Source organism: Seriola aureovittata, chromosome 5 (assembly GCF_021018895.1).
Source record: "Seriola aureovittata isolate HTS-2021-v1 ecotype China chromosome 5, ASM2101889v1, whole genome shotgun sequence".
NCBI lineage: Eukaryota > Metazoa > Chordata > Actinopteri > Carangiformes > Carangidae > Seriola > Seriola aureovittata.
In genome coordinates, this window is record NC_079368.1 from 4,571,852 (window position 1) to 4,590,058 (window position 18,207).

At 38.8% G+C, this 18,207-nt stretch overlaps 1 protein-coding gene across 1 annotated transcript in view; it reads right to left on the reverse strand.

The window, feature by feature from the left end:
* Window positions 1–15,742, reverse strand: part of slc4a5a (solute carrier family 4 member 5a) — a 29,870-nt gene extending 14,128 nt beyond the window's left edge. The window contains exons 1-10 of the mRNA XM_056375701.1: window positions 15,685–15,742; window positions 14,551–14,763; window positions 10,816–10,945; window positions 9,666–9,826; window positions 6,238–6,390; window positions 5,542–5,664; window positions 4,504–4,559; window positions 2,599–2,756; window positions 2,410–2,497; window positions 143–297 (exon numbers count right to left, since the gene is read on the reverse strand). Coding sequence (XP_056231676.1) covers window positions 143–297; window positions 2,410–2,497; window positions 2,599–2,756; window positions 4,504–4,559; window positions 5,542–5,664; window positions 6,238–6,390; window positions 9,666–9,826; window positions 10,816–10,945; window positions 14,551–14,763; window positions 15,685–15,742 — 1,295 coding nt within the window. The remainder of the gene's footprint in view (window positions 1–142; window positions 298–2,409; window positions 2,498–2,598; window positions 2,757–4,503; window positions 4,560–5,541; window positions 5,665–6,237; window positions 6,391–9,665; window positions 9,827–10,815; window positions 10,946–14,550; window positions 14,764–15,684) is intronic.
* Window positions 15,743–18,207: the final 2,465 nt, after the last annotated feature.

An 18,207-nucleotide genomic window follows, 5' to 3' on the forward strand; every position in this document is an offset into this window, starting at 1 on the left:
AGTTCTACTCTGCAGGTTTCATTCAGGAAACAATTTAGTTTGCTGTAAGTCTAAATCTTGGACAAAACAAGCATATTGCTCATTGGGACAGAGAAACTGAGAGATTAATGTGCATTATTCAGGTGGATGGTAAAACTCCAACCTTTTGTCAGCTGAGGGGACTTTCTTTGGCGGCTCAATGCGGATTTTGGGATCCCATTCTCCAGGTGGAAGCACAATTACTTCATCCAAAAACTCATCAATGCCTGCGATGAGGTCCTCCCGGTCTCTGGCCTTGTAAGCTACATCACTGAAGAGCTGGGAGGGGGAGAGATAAAGGGAGAGAATTTCACCATTTCACTTGGCTTATATCACAGTGATTGTGATCAGTATGTAATGCTCTAAAACTAGGATCTGACAGTTTCCAATCCTCTCTAATGGTCTCTGGGGACTTGTTAAACATAAATTGTGAAAGCTATATCGACATTTTGACCCCAGTTGGATTACATTCAAAAACAACTGTCAGTCAGTACCTAATCATGCCCTGGAAACACTGTGAGTCAAGTGCACAGGAGCATAACACAGAAAAAAAATCAAAGATTCTAATTGGCAATGACGTGGGCACTGGTCCAGTTCTAGTTTTGTAACTGGTCACATCACGCTGCACAGACCTCAGGTCATTAGGATTGTAATCCAAAAAACAGCACCAGCTAAATATCTGAGTGAAACACAGCAGGTGTCTGCAGCCTAGGGAATATTTTTTCCCAAGAGTGGTTTGTAGCACCTTCATTAATTTTCTCCCTCCCACACAAACAGTCTAACTTGATTTTGGTCTGCAGAACAATCACTGAATGTACTGGAGCCTTTGGCTCTAAACTGCCAAGTTTCTAGATTGACTCAAATCCAGCTAATAACTGCACATGGATTTTATAGGCTGCCTGCTCCTACTGTATGTTTGAGTAAACACTCAAACTTAAGATAAACCACTTAATTAGACAAATGTTTCACAGTTAAAGTCAGTGTTATAATCTTTGGCTTTCTGCTTCTTTGTCAGACAGCTTCTCTGTGGTCACATAAAGATCAAATAAACCCAAGAATAAACCCAGCAGGCATTTTGTCACTGAATAGAGGAGGAAACATTAGTATAGAGTCCTGCTAAAACAACAAACAAGAGTCTATAGCCACATTACCAGCTCTGTCAGGCTGTACTTGAGCTGAATGCTAATGTCAGATCACAATGACAAAGCTTACATACTTAAAGGGGCTGTTTCAGTCATTGTTGCATTTACAAGACAAGGTTATAATACGCCCTCTGAGCAGCACTATGTCTTCAGGCTACTGTAAGTTGCTAGCAGGTCAGTATGCTAACTTCAGTTGAAGAAAAGACGTGATGGAGACAAGTCAACATTGGCGCTGGAGACAGCTCTTGGTGAGTAAAGGAATGAAATTGGATGCTCAACTTTTTCTTCTAGACTGGTCAGTAAACAACTGTTAATGCTAACGCTGGCTATGTAGCAGTAGAAATATAGGTACTTTAAATTTAGCAAATATTATATTGTCATGTTCACCATTTTAGTTTAGCATGTTATCAAGCTAACATTTGCTAACTGGCACAAAGTCAAGCTAAGTCACATGGGAATTTTGCAGGTATTTTGTCATTTACTAAAGGAAAGGGAAAATAAAAATTGTCACCTTTAAAAGTCATCCATATATGTTACCTTACTGAGCGTAAACGAAACAAATATTTATGATATTACTTAAAACAGAATAAAAAAATCATTTAAAACTGCCCTTCAACGTCACATTATGAAGGTGTTCTGCTACCTGAGGAAGGAGTGTGGTTAGACCATATTTGGGAAGATTTAACTCCTATTAAGATGCCAGATTATAATGGAGGTCAACTTCAAATCACCAACCAGAGCTTGACTGTCAGTGTTTAACTGTGGCTGGTAAACATAGCATTGTTGTGCCTGAACCTAAACAAGTTCAGTTTAATAACAGTCTAACAGTATAACTTGTTAATAACAGCCTATCATTTCTTCACTACTTCATCTGCTATTAAAACTGCATATTTGGCTTAGTTAGGAATCAACACAACAGCTCAAACTGCATTCAGCAGCCAGAATAACACTCCTATGAGCAAACCATGGTGACTCAATATTGCAATAGAAACCCTGCTCCAACCTGATGCTTAACAATCAGCATCACTTCCAGACGTAATTAAAACACAATAGTGGGTATCCCAGTGGATCAGCAGGCTAAAGCCCACACCACACACCCTGCATATATTTCAGCTTGACTGCAGCTCACAGCCCTTTACAGGAAATGACACTTTCTTGTTCCACATGTATACTGAGACATAGTGAGTGTCAGTGTGTGCTGTCTAACAAAGGAGGTGTATCATGTAAACATTTCATGAGAGATACTTACATCATCCACCATTAGGGTTGCAATAGCTCGGCCAATCTCATTATATGACTTGGCCTTTCCTTGTGGTCCCAGCAGTATAAACAGGAATCTGTACAGTGATGAGACAAATTTTAGGTAAGTGCAGGGTTGGCAGGTGTCTGTGAAAAGGACTTTGTTAAGTGAGGGTCAACAAGCAACAGGTCATTTCACCTGGTGGGTACAGGGACCTCAGTCAGACCTCCTAGTGTCGTGGCTTGGGCCAGGCGGACAAAGGCCACAAAGGGTTTGTTGAGGAAATCCACTTCGCCCACCAAGACATTGGATGCCTCTGCATCTCTGGGGATCTTCTTCATGAATTTGTTCTTTAGCTATGGAAGGTGGAGCCACAAAGACAAACATGGTGAGACAACATCGTATACCAGTTGGGTTTGCACCACATTGGTATATACATATCTTAGGTTTTTTCCTATGGTCATTTGCACCATATTTTTTCTCTTATATTTATTACTTTTCAGTCATCTGTGTTCTAATTTACATGTTTTTAAAGCTAGAACAATGAGACAGAGAATTGTTTGCAAACTGTTTAGATAATCAATTCAGTAATTTTTTAAGCAGAAATGGCAACTATTCCCGAGTTACAGCTTCTTGAATGTGAGGACTTGCTGCTTTTCTTTGTTATATGTGATAGTAAAGTGAATACACTGCAGTAATAAAAACAACGCAAAGAGTTGCTCATGGTCTTGGAAGTTATGTAAAGGGAATTTTTCACTATAGTCTGACATGTTATAGAAAAATTGTGTTAATCAAGCAAATAATTGGGAAATTAACTGTTCGTGAAAATAACTGTTAGCTGCAGCCCCACGTGTTTATTCATTCAGGTTTTTCTCCTGCAAATGATGTTGGTGACATAATTTGTTACCAACAGTCAGAATCTGGCAGATAATTCTGGAGGGACATCGTTAAATCAGCAGACATTTGCAATACAACAACCCAGTGTTGCTCCATGAACATTAAACCTCCAGAAACACCAAGTACAGAGGCAACACAACTATAGCCAGACACAGCTGTGACAAAAAAGAGGCACAGCAAGCTAACCTGACCTGTCTGATTGAATGTAAAGGTGTGGCAGGAAATTGGACGGCAGCACAATAACACTCAATAATGGAGAGCCTTGCCAATAAACCATAGCCCGAATCTGTGGCTACATGTGAGGGGCAAGCACGCGGACTGGACAGTGAGATCCATGTTTTTTCTGGTGCCAGCTCAATACTGACACACACACACACACACACACACACACACACACACACACACACACACACACACACACACAGTAACAAACCGACACTTGTCCGTTGTCACATGTGACCTACTGTAGTCCTGTAAATACAATTTGAAAATCCAGCCAACCACTCATAACTGGGGTACTTGGAACTGGACAACCAGTGCTTGTCCTCATAGTTGCACTAACAAATAAAGTTCATAGCCCACATCACACAAATTCCCATTCATTTATTTTTATACATTAGTCATTACACTGAATGACACTTAATGCTGGCCTGTCTGTTTAAAAGCCCGGTAGCCTAATCCAAGTAACAACAGCATGCCCTTGCAACTGTTCAAGCATGTGTCACCGGGTTTGAGCCACATTACTGCATCAGACAAAATAATGAGGGAGTTATGTGTTTGCACGCTTCCTCCATCACTGGCTCTCACCTTCACTAGCAACTGCAATGAAAGATTGATGCAACTTAGGATTGAGCTAGCTCTCTCCTCTCCAGTGAAACATCAATTCAGCACAGCACAATGCCTTACCGACATATGAGATAGGTAATCTCACAAATAATGGAAAGCAACAAAGTGGAAAATGAGTAGAGATAGCTTCCATGCAGATAAATAGACATGTGCTATTAAAGAAGACAGGAAAATGAATTTGGCCATTATAAATATTCGGGTGTATAACACCAAAGCTGCACTAATGGAAAATATTTTATAAATTTATATGTATTTTAAACTTATTCAATATCAGTATCTAATGTTTATATATTTTAATGTGCTCTTGATGCAAAGAAGATTAAAACAAAGCTGAGCTGTAAAGTCACAACAATGACTCACCTGGTCTGTGCTGGGAGTATCTGCAATATCGTTCATGCTCCTACTCTGAGCGTGACCTGGATGGAAAAACCAGCAATAGTAACATTTATAACCCCTTAATTATATGTTACATGCTTTTAGCTCGTATAAGCTCTGACAGTGTTATCAAGAGCATACACTCAGTAGCCACTTTATTAGGTACATCTGTATAGTCTGCTTTTATGATGCCAAAAATGTTCAGGTTTTTTGACAGTGAGCTGTTAAAATAAATTACATGTTTAGCATTGCACAACTTAACAGGGAGGGAAACTTCAATCAAAAAAGCAATAAGATTGAAATTGATCCTTGTTGCACAAATCTACAGCAGGATTTTAGGGTTTAAGATAATGAAGGAATTCAAAGACGATAGTTTTATCACACTAATTGGAGATTGATATCTTGTCTTGCTGAATGCCTATCCACTGAATCATGATTTGTTACTTCTAATATGTTAATTCACCGAAAAGGCAGTGACACTATTTGAGTTTAAGCAGCCATGACTCTCACAAGCTGAGGTCAATTAAAAAAACATCTGGTGTGATTTGAGTGCAGACAGTGAAGGCATTCGTCATTCTATGGGTAGATGACTCACTTTAACAAATCAATCTGGCTGATACAGGACTTTGAGTAAAAAGTAAGAAGATGCCTGTAAACATCATCCACCTCAGATTTTTCTCTCTCTTAGGGTTTTTATATTAAACATCTAATCAAAGAAATATTAAACTGTGATCTGGGAGTCACTGTGTAATCTCTGTGAAAGCTGCTGGGTGTCAGTTTGAGCTCTTGGATGATTTAAATGGCGTTTCAGAGATTTTTCCACCCAACAAGACTCATGAAAATAGTCAGAAATTTTGAAATGGTTTATATTTTCTGTTAAAAAATCAGTCTCTGCCTTCAAAAAACAAAACCAATCATGGTATTCATGAATCAAAACCTAGTCGTACCTTGTACCCTGAAAAAAACAAAAACACATAGAGAGAGATGCATATGAGGTGAAACAACCCTTTGGCAGTCACTCACGCAGGCGGCCATAGTTGGCAGACTGCTGTTTCATTCTGAGGTCTTCTGTGGATCGGTTAAAGTTGGCTATTGGCCCCGGAACTGGCCCTGGACCTGGTCCACCTCGGGACCCTACATTACGATCTGGCAAGGGAAGGGAAGCAGAGAAAGACACAAACAGCAACAGTGTTTAGAGGTGATACTTTATCATTTATCTATGAGATGAGATGAGATGAGATGAGATGAGATGAGGAAATGCCACAGCGGTAATAAACTCATCAAACATTAATACACTCCCTGTGGAGGATATGAGCCTTGTTGACTGCAGGAGTGGATTCATTAATTTACCAAGTGAGTCAAATATACAGATAATGAACAATCATATGAGGGATCAGAATGGACCAATCATTGATAAAGAAAAAAAATTGCTACGTTTCAGGGACACACAATTCAGGCCGTCCAACACTGTGGGTAGTCTTATTAACCATGAAAATAAGATGACAAAGTGTCTGCCATTCACCACTACAACCTCCTCAAATTTTGTGGAATGAAAATGTGGAAAAGAAAGAAAATGCAGCAGTGTCTGATAACTGAGCTGATTATAATTTTTTAAAGTGCTCAGTAAACTATCAAACTCAAAGGAATAATTGTCCCATTTAGTAGTTTTTGGATAAGCCTAGATGACAAATTGCAATAGCTACAGGTAAAGACACTCACTGGTCGAGGAGCTGGACTTGCCAATATCGGCAAGTGAGCGGTGGATTGGCTTCTTGGTCTGGTGTCGATGTTTCCTCAGCAGGACAAAACTGATCTTCTCTCTCAGATCAGGGGATATCATGCCCTCCTCTATCTGTCTCTCAATGATGTCATCTGGAGAAAAACACATCTGTATGTTACATGAAGAAATATGACATTCAGATCTAGTGTTTCCAAAACTATAATACTGTAGTTTGTTGCTATATATTATATTATGGTCTATTTAATATGTATAAAGATATATAAAGTCCAAATCCTGTATAGTAGTAAACTTCAGAAAAGAGTATCGAATGGGAAATGCCATTTAACAATACACATTGTGCACACACATATAATCTATGAGAAAATCTATGTACATATATATATATATATATATATATATATGTGGCCAGCACAGCCACAGCCACACACACACACACATATACATAAATATATGTATATGTACAATATGTGTATTGTTAAAGGGCCTTTGCCATTGAATATAGTTAGAATAAAGTCAGTTAAAGTCCAAACAGTGTATAGTAGTACACTTCTGAAAACTGTATCAAATGGAAAATGCCCTTTAACAATACACATTGTGCACATATATATATATATATATATATAATGGTATATATATATATATTATATATATATATATATATATTATATATATATATATATATACCATTCATTAATACTGTCATACTACAATTAAAATGTGTAGCTTGTGGGTTTAAGTAGCACTGAAGCGGTTTGATGTTCAGCCAGATGCTCAGATGGTCATTTTTACTTAAAAATAACCGCTCAATTAAAAGGACAGCCAGACACCAAATCTGATTTTACTATAATAAGGCTACGTTCACTCTTCAAGCCTTATTGCTTAATTTGGATTAAAGCTTTTTATGTTTGGCGGTTCACATTATTTTTTAAATGTGGCCATTCTCAGTTTCCAGTGTGAATTGGACACTGTCATGAGCTGACCCACATGTGCAATAACAAAGATGCCACACGCAGCATGCTGTTGTACAGAAGTAAACATGGAGGCCAGTAAATTCATGAGCATATGATAACAAGGATGAGGAGAAAGAGGGTCAGGAGTAGTGGGATCATGATGTGAATGTCTTCGGTGAAACGGAATTCATCCAAAATTTCAGGATGTCAAGGGATACCTTTAACTACAGTGACTCCTGCCAGCACTGAACTGTGACAAATGTTGATCTAGAGTGACATTAAAGTGAAAATCAGACCTGTATCTGATTTAGGACCACATATGGAAGTGGGCCAAATCAGAACTGAAGAGATTACATTCCATGTGCTTTGTGCCACTCACACTGTTATGGGAAAAACAGATCACATATGAGCTGTTGGCTGTGGTCACAGACACAGCTGTACGTATACTTTATGTATACATTACTCCAAATAATGCACCTACACTTACATTGACTTCAACATTTTAAACGCAAGTCATCTAAGGATATTAATCTTTAAAAATTCTAAATGTGTCTGGCAAGGGTTATCAATTTTAAAGCTATTTTGTGTTATTTTCTTTTTTTTCTTAAAAATTATCCAGCACCTAAGCTAATACAACTGATTAATGTGAATAAACGTTTTACACTACTGAGCCAAATTAAACCTATTTTCCAGAGTCAGCTATATAGGTCTAAAATTACAGCACCAATCACTTGACCACAGAATGGAAAATTGAAGTATATGCTATTAAAACAACATGGAGGTAGCTTTATGCATGCATATAAAAACTTTAACGTGCTATATGGAGCTTCAAAAAATGACCAGCAGCTCTTTAATTTTGCTGCAAACTGGGAAACACTGTAACTGTCATCACTGATTCTTGTTCTATTGATTGCCTAATTGATTTATTGACAACTCCATACAAATGCATCTGTGGCTTCCGTTTTTACATGGCATGAGTAGTATGAGGAGAATGCTGAAAGCATGAGTTGGCACACTCTTTGCAAATGTCACAGTGTTTTAACAGCAGGGAAAGTTAAAAGAGGTTGTTATGGTGTAAGGATACCCATAAAGTTGTGAAAATTTCATGTTTGTAGTAGCAGCAGTAGCTAAACACTGCCTTCCTGAAAATAGCTCAATTGGTTAGGAAACTATCTACAGTAACTTGTGGGCAAAAGAACCATGATTAATGTTCACACTATTCACGAATCAACTACCAGCATATACTATGAAGGTGTGTCGTTATTTGGTCACTAGTTTATGGGGGTAGGTGTGCCATAAAAAAAGAATAAATCTGTAAAACAATCAGAAAATACACGTGGAAATATAGAGAGGAATAAAAGAATAAATATATACATATATATAATGTAATTCAACAATTTTTATATGTTAAATTTTCCTTATTGCTTTTGCTTTTCCCAACTGCTTTTGCTATTACTTGAAAGGATAAGCTGACAATCAACTGTCTTTGGGCAGGCCTTCCTGCAGACATTAATCCTGCTTTGACGGAATCTTTGTAGCAAAGACAAGAGGAAGGAGACACGACACGAAACATCATGATCAAGTGGATTAACAGTTAAGGAAAGGTGTCCAACAAGCTTTTTTAAACTTAAGGCATCCTGACTGTCAGCAGTTTCCATCAACAACTTTGAAGTAGAAGACCACATAATGGCCAGTACACACAGAGAAAGCACATCCTTTACTTCTCCTCCACGCATCATGTCTTTTCTTGCTGTCCGTGCTAAAAAGTTTCCACCAAAATACATAAATGACACTATATGAAGCTAAGTAAATAAAACAACTTTAAAAAATGTTTAAAAAAACATTGTAACATATCAAAACAAACATTTTTAAATATGAATAAATTAACAAACAAATAAATAAATATATACAGAAGTAAATGAACAAAGTAATGTTCAAATACACAATTTTTTGTCTTTTTTATGGCACTCCTATCACTCTATATACAGTATGTGTATCTCACAACTAGCTACACTGCCACTCAGCCTTGCTACTAATAACCCTTCTTCTTAGATGAATAAAACTGTTGACGAGATACTTAGAACTGAAAACAAGGTCGCGTTTTAGTCATTGTAATATGAATTTCCAGCTGGGCTAATTGTGCATGTGTAATTGCTGCACAATGTGTAAGCAACCCTGAAAGCCAGAAAACTCTTTTGGCTTTCGTGCCAGGCCGACAATTTCCATGTTAATGTGCGGGCGCCATCTTTGAGTCTGGTTCCAGTTCCTATAACACATCATAGCTAGCTACAAATTACTAGCTAGCATACGTTTAAAGCTAACATTATGTATCCACAAAAATACAGGGCCAAAAGGATATGCCTCTATGACTGAATATAAAACATTAACAGTGACTATTGAAGTCTTACACACAATAAGAAATGAATTTATCAGGAAAGAAGTCCTGATAATCTCACCAACTATTTGAGGCAGTGAGTATCCTTCCAGGTCCAGGAGCACTGTTCCTGTCTGTAGACATGTCCTGAGCTCAAAAAGACTGTGCAGGGACAGCGTGGACACATGGGGTTTACTCCACCTCTCTCCTCCTTCCTCCACCTTCTCTTCGAACTTCACCCACCTGAAGGCGGCAAAGTACAGAGCGAAAGAAAAGGTGAGGAATACAACTGTCGAGCTCCTGTTCATGACACTATGAATGTGAAGCAGTGTGTTTGTGTTAAGTATAGGGCAGACCGACCTGAGTTCACTCACAGAGGAATACTGTGCTGCTCCGTGGTTGGCCTTAAATAATCACTGTTATGACTGGGACCTACGTTTGCTTGAGTCACACTAAATTTTACGCAGATTTTACAAGTTGCATCCAAATTCCTTCGTCGCCGTTGTAGACTGCGAGGGCTGAACCTAAATTAGACGTTTTGGCCAAATTACCATTGCCTGGCAAAGTCGCCTAGCAACTTTGACTAAACGTAACTTTTTTCACAGAAACTTGATGTTTTAAGGCCGTTGGTTTTAACAGTTGTAACATAAGCTGTTGACTGTGCATCTGATTGCACACACCTGGTCTTTACTGGTCTTGGTCTGTACTTCCTTTAATCTCAAAAACATCATGGCAGTTCCTCTTGAAATATCAAACTGACCCACAAAATCAGATTCTGAAGTTTTGGGCTAGATATTATCCATGGAGTTGCAAAAACATGCTTTATTTTCTATCAGTAAAATAACTTTTCAGAGTAGACATTTTGACTTGTCAAAAGCAGGAAGAATACAGGTGGAACCAATAATATTAATCATGGCTCTGTTGTATTTAATTGCATCAGCAATCAGTGTCACTGACTGATACAATACTGTGACTACACTGAATACAGCCATTGTTAATGTTATAAACCTGTGTATGACAATGATCTATTCCTAGTTTAAATACTTTTGTACTAGGATTTAGTTATACTGAAATTCAACTTGGCTAAATCATTTGTCAATTGGATATATCCCTGATTTCAACCTTAAAGCAAAAGCAAAAAGGCATAACACCAGAGCAATCTTATTTTAGAGTGGTAGAAAAGTGACTTTGTGCGTGTGTGTGTGTGTGTGTGTGTGTGTGTACTTATTTACCTGGCAGACTCCTTCCACTCCAGCTCATCTCCTTCTCTCTGTAGAGTGTCCATCTCAGTGAAGAGCGTCGGCGTGGGCATGTCATCATCTTCACTCAGGATGTAACGTAGCCGCTCTGCAGCCGGAGACACTTGATGGAACGAAGGAATGTTTTTGAGATTTTTACCATTTGTAATATCATGTAATAGAGTTTTAACAGGCTTCAAGGTCCTGAGGATTATAAAAGATGCCTAAAGCATAATGTTAAAAGGAAAAAGCTGTAATTGCTTGGCTCTTATCTGTTTTTTGCAGTTGCCACTTGGCTTCACTTTTGTGTTTATGACCAGCGCCTCAGAGCTTTAGCCTACAGCATCAGCAGAATGTCCCTTTTGCGATACTGAGAGATCAAATCAAACTGACCTTTCACATAAGCTTATACACTACTCATATCAAGTTTTAGAGCACCTCCATTTTTATGTCAATATACCTATAAATTAAAGCATTGAATAAATAAACAATCTCAGATTTATGAATCTTTTTGTTGAACAAAATTTAATATAAAGTTTTGACTCATTCCACAGCCAAATATATATATAATGGAAATTATATTTTTATATATTTTGATTGAGTGTTGCAGAAGTTCCCATAAACAAATGATTTCAACTGGCAGTTTGCTTGGTTTGTCCAGTTCATCCCAAAACCAGCTCCAATGGGTTTAAGTCTGCAGTCTGTGCTGCTCTTCCATCATGTGACGCCAGCGTCTGCTTCTTTTCGTCGAATGTTTTTTCTCATTATCTTGCTTTGGGATGAACCAGTCTGTCTTCCTTTGTGCCTTTTTCTCATCATTCTGACAACAATAGTCAACAGTACTACTTTGTGCAGTACGGCATTGTCCTAATATTACATCACAGGCTGTAGTAACACAGTTTGTTCCAACACTGCCTTTGAACAGACACAGGGTTTGTCATCAACAAAAGTTGTGGCACCTGTAGGAACTCCTTGAATTAACTTCCACAGCTTCATTTACTTCCATTGCTGCAGGAAAGCTGTAAATTATTAAGCTGTATTTTTTTATTATTTTATTTATATGAAATTTACTGTTGTATGTTTTAATTTTTGGTGACCTAAATTATTCATTTATTTATTTATACCTCAGGCAGTTTATCACTTTGTACTACCTTTGTATCATTTGAGGTTATTCAATGGATTTAAAAATGAAAATGAAAATTTAAATAACCTGGTGAAATTTGGGTGTTGCATGATGAAACTATAAATCTTTTCACTTACATCTTGTGTACAACCAGCTGTAGACTGTTGCATATCATCCCACGATATATCAGCAGTAATGCCTCCAGCACTGAAACCTACATCCAGATCATACATCACTACCTGATTATAGGTATTCAATCATGAGCCTGCTGTACTAACAGTACATTTTCACTGATCTATTATTTGTATGGAGGTTAAATTGTACCCCATGTTCATTAATGCTGTAGGGTAATCACATATCAGCTGATCACTGTGTTGGTAACATATGAACTGAGCTGTGTTGTAATAACTGCACATGGGGTCTTTTAATGACACCAGAGGTCAATGATATTGACAGCTACTAACTGGGAATTCCACTTATATGTTGTCTTTTCAGATTGGGGGAGCAGTGATTAAATCAATAATACAAAATCTGAAAAAAAGTTTACCAACAAATTACAATATTCATGACTATATCTTTCAGCGAGGTAGTTTTGCTGCTTCTCCTACCACAGTGAGAACTCATTAGCTGCTTTAGCTGCTAACATACAGTTAATACGCCTTTAATGTCCCAAGAGAGGTGTGTTTTCACAGATGATACACATTCATACAGCCGAAACATACAGCTGAACAACATACAGATACCTAGCTTTCTTGTCCCTGCCCACACACCCATATATACAAACACAGATGGTCTGGATCTGTATAACAGTGTCAACAGTGCAGTGTAAGGCTGCTGTGACAGAAGGGACCAAACTTCTGCCAAACCAAACTCTTGTCCATTTTACAGTCCTGGATGTGTGACCACAGGCAGCAGTAATGTGTGGACCAGGGGGTGATCAGTGCATGCTACTGCCATTTTTTATTATTCTAAGGGCAAGGCACATGATGGCTCTGTTATTCATGTCTGAAAGGTTGAGGGCAGGGAGGCAGATGGTTTTGAAAGCGGGACGTGTAATCCTGGTAAGTTTGCTTTTGTTTGATATGGTTAACAATGTGAAGAAACGGGGGGGGGGGGGGGGGGGGGGAGATAACAAAATGGGTTGAATTCATCTTTTGTAAAGTCACAACAGCAGGTGATGGAAAACAGAAAAAATGCACTGAGTCTTTGCTGCTAAACAGACAAGTGCCAAAACAACATCATTCTTACAATCAAAATGAGGATAATCAGAATCTCTTTTACTCCCTTTGCTCTCTAAGTTGTTTACTTTCCCCTCACTGGGAACCATTCTCTCCCATTGTTGTCATTGATGTACATCTTTATTGTCCCTGCTATAATCCTCCTGCTGATAATGATGCCATATGCATTATTGATACGTGTACTGAGGCACACGCACTCCAAAAGACTGTTTGTATGTGTGTGTGCATACAGTCCAGAAAGAATAAACACCTCTTGCCACTGATTGCACCACAACTATCCTAATCACAGTCTTTGAACATGAAAGCAGCAGTTTCCTGCTAGGTTTTCTCATTACTCAAATCTGAAACTAAAGCTACAGCTCAGGCCCCCTGCTTCTCGCTGTTATATCTGCTGGAAGGAAGCAAAATCAAATCAAAAACATGAGCTAGAGGAGTGTGACTGAATTATGATACATGACACAGCCTGGTTCATATCAGTGTCAATCCTTTGGAAAGCTTTTTTTTCTTAAATATAGTTAAAGAAAAAGCCACCCTGCTATTTCTAAGAGTGCAGCCTCACTTCCATGTAGTCACAGCTCACTAATTAAAACGAGAGGCAGAAGATGTATTAGAAGCTATTCATAGTTTTCTCTTAATACTGGAGTGCAGTGACGCAGGCCAAGAGGAAAGGGTTTTTTTTTTTAAATGACAAAAAACATCCTTTATCATATCCATCATTATTTTTATTTTTTTTAACACTAGCAATGAGTCATTTTTTATACTCTACAATCACAAAATCGTGTATGACAGAACACACATCTGCAGCACATTCATCTCATTAAAGAAGCAATGTTTAGCCTGTCATACACTTTAGATCTTTGATCAAACTTAACAGTTTAGCATTTAATTTCTTCCAGAAATCAGTTAAAGCAGAGGCTGAGATATCCTGAATTAGTTCCTGGTATAGCACAAGCTCCCAAAACACTGGATCCTACATTTCCCCTAATGCAACCTAATTTTCATTAGAATTTTCATTTCACTGCCTGCTAAACAGCCATGTCTTCGAACTTCACATGCTGCCTCTGGTTTTATATTAAAAAGGATAATGAAGCTTAAAGCCCAAGCTAAGATGGCCCTGATCATCAAGGTTATTTTCTCAGATTTGATAAAGCTCCACAAAAGACATGATGCAGGATGAATAGCACTAACTGTAACAAGTGAAGAACCTTTGACATGTAAAATTCTCTCAGTAGCAGTGTAGAGGTTGGGGATTGACAACAGCCAATCAAAATTTAACACAGACAGGAAGTAACACAGGTGTACACTGATGAGACCTTGTGAGACCACTGTGAGCTGTGTCTTTTTGTGAATCCCTGGCCATTGACTTACTTGTGCGGTTGATGTCTTGGAGACTCTGCTCGTTTGAATCCATGAGTCCCTCCTCGATGTCTATGTCTTGGTACTGGTCGTGTTGATGGTGTCTGCGGTGGCTGTAGCGTCTCTCCCTGTCCATGTCAGGGACGTCACGACTAGAGCGCCTTCGCCTGCGCTTGCGTCGATATCCTCGAGGCACTGGAACGCCAATGTAGATGGACTGATGGTCTGGGGACAAATATGAGTGGTTACATAAACATGTGCTGCAGGATGGTTGCAATCATGTAAATGCAAAACCGAAGGAGGAATATAGAGGTTTTCAAGAAGAATACAATGAGAATTTGCAAATAAAAAAACTATTTTTCAAGTGACCTAAAGGAAAGTTTTATGAAAGGCCCCAAAATAGTTGAGTGGCACACTCAGTGGCAGATTGTTTAATGAGGTATTTCATTAATCTCTCACACTCTCACAGTGTTTCCATGAATGTTAACAAACCGAATGAAACATGTTTCATAGTTCATGTCTGCTTATTAACAACAGCAGCAGCATTCTCTGTTGGCACAGTCAGTCGCAAACAAAAAGAAAATCAGGTCTACTGAGAATCACTCAGTCCTAAGCTTTCTCCTGATTTTGTTTGGCTTTATAATCCCTGTTTTGCAACAAAAAACTTGGATGATTTGAGTCTCATCGTGTGCTGGCAATTAATGTGTCGCTGTAAAACTAATTGCGCACAAAACTCCACGTGGAATAACTAAACAAGAGGGAAATCCAAACCAATATTTTCTTGTTTGGAAAAAGAGCGGTACCTGCTAACCTCCTGCTCAGTGTGAAGGCAGAACACACACACACACACACACACACACACACACACACACATACACACACATAAGTGATCTCATGTCAATCTTCAATCTTCATTTTCAGCCCATTAACAACATCCACACCCCACACAAACTCTCAGAACAAATTAAAAACAAAGAGACAATTTAGAAAGTAGTAAGTTAGTGTGACGAGTCAATTGCCTCATGATAATATTAAGAGACAAGGTGGGTGTAACGACTTCATTTCCTGTTTATTATTAGCAGTGGGACAGTCTATAATAGATGTAGCGTAGATATGAACCACACGTATGTGCACACACACACTCACCCTCCTCCTCCTCATAGCGAAGATGAGAGACGCCCATCCCTCGGTCTCCATGGTCCATCCTGGTAAAGAAGTAGAGAGGTTATTTGTATGTTTTATAATATGTAATATGCAAGTGCGTGTATGTATCCATGCACCTGTGTAACACCTGTGTGTCCTTTTTTTATTTAATTGTGCGTGTATATTAGTGTTGCAGTTTCACTAGACAGTTGCATGTGTGTATTGGTGATACTGGTAATGTATGTATCATTGCATTATTACTGGAGTACGAGCCTGCAGCAGCAGCAGCTCCTGTTCACTGACCTGCATGTTGGGTTACAGTGCAGATCAATGGGAAAATAATTAAAAGCGAGGCCAAGTCAATGGAAATGTGCATGATTAAAACAAATGTGAGGGTAACTTATCGCACGTGACACCAATTCACACTTTGATCACCACCAGCAAAGGTTAAGGCCACCACGTTCCTACTGAAGAGGGGTTAGAGGGATTATAAACTCACGGGCCACTTTATTAGGTACACTTGTTCAACTGCTCATTTACGCAAATATCTAATAGGCCAATCACATGGCAGCAACTCAATACATGTAGGCATGTAGACATGGTCAAGACGATCTGCTGAAGTTCAAACCGAGCATCAGAACGGGGAAGAAAGGTGATTGAAGAGACTTTGAACTAGGCATGGTTGTTGGTGCCAGACGGGCTGGTCTGAGTATTTCAGAAACTACTGATCTACTGAGGTTTTCACACAAAGCCATCTCTAAGGTTTACAGAGAATGGTACAGAAGAGCATCTCTGAACGCACAACACGTCGAACCTTGAAGCAGGTGGGCTACAGCAGCAGAAGACCACACTGGGTGCCACTCCTGTCAGGTAAGAACAGGAAACTGAGGCTACAATTCGCACGGGCTCATCAAAATTGGGCAAAAGAAGATTGGAAAAATGCTGTTCTGATCAGGGTCAGAATTTGACGTAAACAACATGAAAGCATGGATCCATCCTGCCTTGTGGTTCATGCTGGTGTTGGTGGTGTAATGGTGTGGGATATTTTCTTGGCAAACTTTGGGCCCCTTAGTACCAACTGAGCATCGTTTAAACGCCACAGCCTACCTGAGTATTGTTGCTGACCATGTCCATCCCTTTATGACCACAGTGTACCCATCTTCTGATGGCTACTTCCAGCAGGATAACGCGCCATGTCACAAAGCTCAAATCATCTCAAACTGGTTTCTTAAACATGACAATGAGCTCACTGTACTCTAATGGCCTCCACAGTTACCAGGTCTCAATCCAATAGAGCATCTTTGGGATGTGGTGGAACAAGAGATTCTCATCATGGATGTGCAGCCGACAAAACTGCAGCAACTGTGTGATGCTATCATGTCAATATGGACCAAAACCTCTGAGGAATGTTTCTAGCACCTTGTTGAATCTATGCCACGAAGAATTAAGGCAGTTCTCAAGGCAAAAGGGGGTCCAACCAGGTACTAGCAAGGTGTACCTAATAAAGTGGTTGGTGAGTGTATATATTCATAGTATACAGTACTGTAGTTGTAGGGTAGCTGCAGTTTGAAACTTGAATACACCTATATGTCTGCTAGAGGTTAACATTGCTCAGCATTTTACTAGACAGGCAGCATGATGAACCAGGCCTGTGACATGTGAGAACTGACAAATTTATTATGTCAATGACAAAACTCACTGCAACATGAAAACAGTGTGATACAAGTGCAAAAGTGTGTTTCAGAAGTGAACAAATTGGCAAATAAAAAAAGTTTAGTTTCAGCATCTAGACATGGTTAAAGACACATTTCTTGGATTAAGTTAGCGGTGGTATTTAAAGCTGCATTAATCAATTCTGTGCTGCTGGGGGAAGACCTTCAAAACAAGCTGACAAACACACAGGTATGATGACTGTATAAAGTTATTATAACTAACATGTTAGCACTCATTAGCATTCATTTGGTCCATTTTGTGCTTCTGGCCACCAGATGAGTCCATTATTCAATCTCCTTTTACTGTTGTTTTTATTTTTGTTCAGCTCGCTAACTTTGACTTTCCTCACCAGCTTGCCACTAACTTAATCTGCTGTGTGATGCTGGGCAGGCAGAGTACAGTGGGTTTATTTTTGCTGAAATAAGCTGCCCAATAAGTATTTATATGAAAATACTTACTGATGCAGCTTTAAGCCACTAAACAAGTGGTGCGACTATTCAGACTATTCGCCTGATTGCAAACTCTTTTCACAATTACCTTTTTTGCCTTGTCACAGCAGGAATAGCAAGAGTGTAAGTAACATTAATGATGGCTCACTTCCATTAAGCGTCCCAGTATAAGCCATGCCAATAAACTAACATGCACAACACCACAGCCCAGAAACTGTTCACCTAAATGGAATATTCTGCACTGCATATCAGTCATTCAAATGTTCCTGCTTCCTTTTCAAGTTATCATGCTTGTTTGTTGCAAAATGCAATGTTATTAATGTTATTAATTGTATAAGATCTATTACATCACAAGTAGCTGAGC